Below are 3,016 nucleotides of genomic sequence, written 5' to 3' on the forward strand. Positions count from 1 at the left end.
AGCTCCTCTGCAGAAGGGAGGATCAGCTCCCAGCTCTAGGGGCAAAGTGAGGTCTACTTCCTGGAGCAGTGAGCTGGGTACCAGGAGCCTGGGTTCTGTCCTGCCCCTGGAAGGGGAATAGTGGCTAGAGCAGGGAGGCTGGAACCCCCAAACTTTGTTACTGCTGCTCCTCCCATCTCCAGGCTTCTGGTTCCCACTCTACAATGGATATAAAGAGACAAATGTACCTGGGTGAAATGCTCTGAGAACTAAGCTGAGCAGAAGTGCCATGTAAGTACCAAAAAGGGCAGATGTGTGTGTGTACCTGAAATACCATGGGGGTGTGTGGGGGGATAGCTGAATGGCCATGGATATCTATCAGGGTTTAGGGGAGAGCAGATACCGGGAAAGTCCCGGGAGGGGTTGTCAGCGTGTATGGGGGAGTACCTGATCATCCTGGGAGACTGTGTATGTAGGGGTAGTTGAATGGCTGTGGAGAACAGTGTGTGTGCGCACACAGGTGGTAGTTAAATGGCCATTGTGGAAGGCTGTTGGTGTGTGTGGGAGGCAGGTACCTGAAAAGTCCTGCTGGGCAGTGAGGTGCCTGTGGGAGAGGGTAGTTGATCAGCTGTTGGGGTGTGTGTGTGTGTGGGGGGGGTAGTTGATCAGCTGTGGGAGGCTGTTGGGGTGTGTACTGTGGTACAGGGAGGTGCCTCAAATGTAATTGGGATGTACCCTCTAATTCCTTTCCTTCCTTGCCCCACAGCAGCCCCCCATAAACACCATGAGGCTTCGCTACATCAAAGCTTATGTCTGGCTGTCCTGCGTCTTTGTTGCCAACGTAATAGTCTACACTGTAGTGATGCTCTCAAGGAGGCCACTCAGTCTGCAGGCTTCAGGGAGATCACTCTTCATTGGGGGCCATTTGAGGCTGTGGCAGCACAGGGACTACCATGGCCTTCCTCTCTGGGACCTGTTGCTGCTCTACATGGACCGGTTGGAAAACCCCATACTGAGGAATGCCACATCCCAGTTCAACCTCACACTGCCAGGGACGTGTGGAGAGAGCTTCCATGAAGCCTCCCAGAGACTGGCAGATTTCTCCTCCTACCCTAGCCACCTCCAGGCTTTCATCCTCTCTATGCACTGCAGGGACTACCCGCTGCTAATTGGGCCAGCAGATGATGAGGCTTGCCCAAATGGGACCCAACTGCTGGTGGCTGTTAGGTCCCAGATGGCCAACTTTGACCGACGTCAAGCCATCCGGCAGACATGGGGCCGAACACGGCTGGTGAGGAATGTGACAGTGCAGACGCTCTTCCTGTTGGGCAAACAGGGTTCAGAGGATGGGCATCCAGATCTGGAGGCACTTCTAGAGCTGGAGAGGCAGAAAAACAGGGATCTCCTGCTTTGGGACTTCCAGGATACCTTCTACAATCTCAGCCTAAAGGACATCCTGTTCCTAGGGTGGCTGCGGGGCCACTGCCCCAGTGTAGAGTTGATCTTCCTGGGGGATGATGATGTCTTTCTTAGGGTGGAGACCCTAGTGGCTTATGCTGGGAACTTTGATACTATCACTAGCCGGAGCCTCTTTGCTGGCCATGTCATCCAGGATGCCGCCCCAGTCCATGACTGCAAACATAAGTACTATGTCCCTGAGTCCTTCTATCAGGGCACCTACCCACCCTATTTGGGGGGTGGAGGGATCCTTTGCTCACGGGATGTGGCCACCCGGCTCTACGAGGCCTCGTGCCACTTGCCCCTCTTCCCCATCAGCAACATCTTCCTGGGGCTCTGCCTGAGAGAGCTGGCACTGGTGCCAGTGAACCACCCTGGTTTTTGGACCTTCAACATGGAGGCTGAGGGACAGGAGGACTTGTGCGCTTACAAGGAACTCATCTTGGTGGATCACAGGACACCCCAGGATATCATCCGGCTGTGGCGAGGCCTGCATGACCCTGCTTTGGCCTGCTAGGCCCCATAGTGGTGGCCATGTTGGTTGTCTATGTTTTCTTTGGTGACCATCTTTGTTTTCTAGCTTTCCTTGCAGAACATCTTGGTTGACTGGTTGGCCAGTGTTCTTTGGAGGCCGTCTCTGCCTCCTGGAGGATATTTCCCCACTGAAGTGTGGCTACATCTCCCTCATGCAGACTCCAAGAACTGCTGCTACTCTGGAGGCTCGGCTCTGAATCCGAGGCTGCCATCTTAGTCCTTGATGGCTGGCTACAGTGCTGCTGCTTAGCCCATGGGGGACCACCCCGCAGTGCCTCCTGCTGACTAAGCAGAGATTGAGTTTTTCATGAAGCCCAGATACGTATCCAGAGAAGGCTAGGGATGCTGATGCTGCCACCATGCCTGAGGGATGAACAGCTCAGTAGGGGGCATTCCCCTCACAGTAAGTGCTCTCCCCCCACCCCCAGTGCCCCAGTGTGACGTTAGAGGGTTCTTTGCTGCAGGGAGCAGGATGAAGGGTCAGTATGGGATGCTCTTCTGTCGCAGTCAGTGCTGACCCCAGCATGGAACTAGGGGCTGTTGTGGAACTAAGTGGTGCATAGACTTAACCCAGGGGTGAATCAGAGGGAGACAGCTCTCTCAGCTGTAAAATTTGGATTTAGACCATTGAGTTGAACCTGAAAGAGTAATTTTTTATGCAGTTCATTGATAACATCCTCTCATTTTGTTCTTGGTTCCTCCTGCATTCAGAGAAGCAGGGTTTTGTGTATTTCTTATAAATAAACAAGAGTGAATCAAGAAATACCTGAGTGTCAGCGATTTCTCCTCTTCACTGGAACATTCCCGGAGTCCTGAAATTTGACTAGCTGCTTGGATCGAAAATGGGCAACACCACAAACTGGACATGGTGCTTCTTGCAGCAGGTCGAATATGCTACACAATAACTACAGCACTGTCCATGAATTGTGCTGTCTGCAATGTATTGCGTGTCTGTGTGTCATTGCCTCCTGCTGGACACAATCAGGCTGCTGGGGAGTGTTTTCTCTCGCTCTGCTATTGCCTGAGCTATGCTGTTCTATAGCAA

At 53.0% G+C, this 3,016-nt stretch overlaps 1 protein-coding gene across 1 annotated transcript; it reads left to right on the forward strand.

Annotated features, from left to right (window-relative positions):
• Positions 1–2,711, forward strand: LOC115654411 (N-acetyllactosaminide beta-1,3-N-acetylglucosaminyltransferase 2-like). Its single transcript, XM_030568654.1, has 2 exons — positions 1–270; positions 746–2,711. The coding sequence occupies exon 2, from the start codon at positions 764–766 to the stop codon at positions 1,952–1,954; it is 1,191 nt and encodes a 396-aa protein (XP_030424514.1). The 5' UTR covers positions 1–270; positions 746–763; the 3' UTR covers positions 1,955–2,711.
• The last annotated feature ends 305 nt before the right edge of the window (positions 2,712–3,016 follow it).

This window comes from Gopherus evgoodei, chromosome 7, assembly GCF_007399415.2.
Source record: "Gopherus evgoodei ecotype Sinaloan lineage chromosome 7, rGopEvg1_v1.p, whole genome shotgun sequence".
Lineage (NCBI taxonomy): Eukaryota > Metazoa > Chordata > Testudines > Testudinidae > Gopherus > Gopherus evgoodei.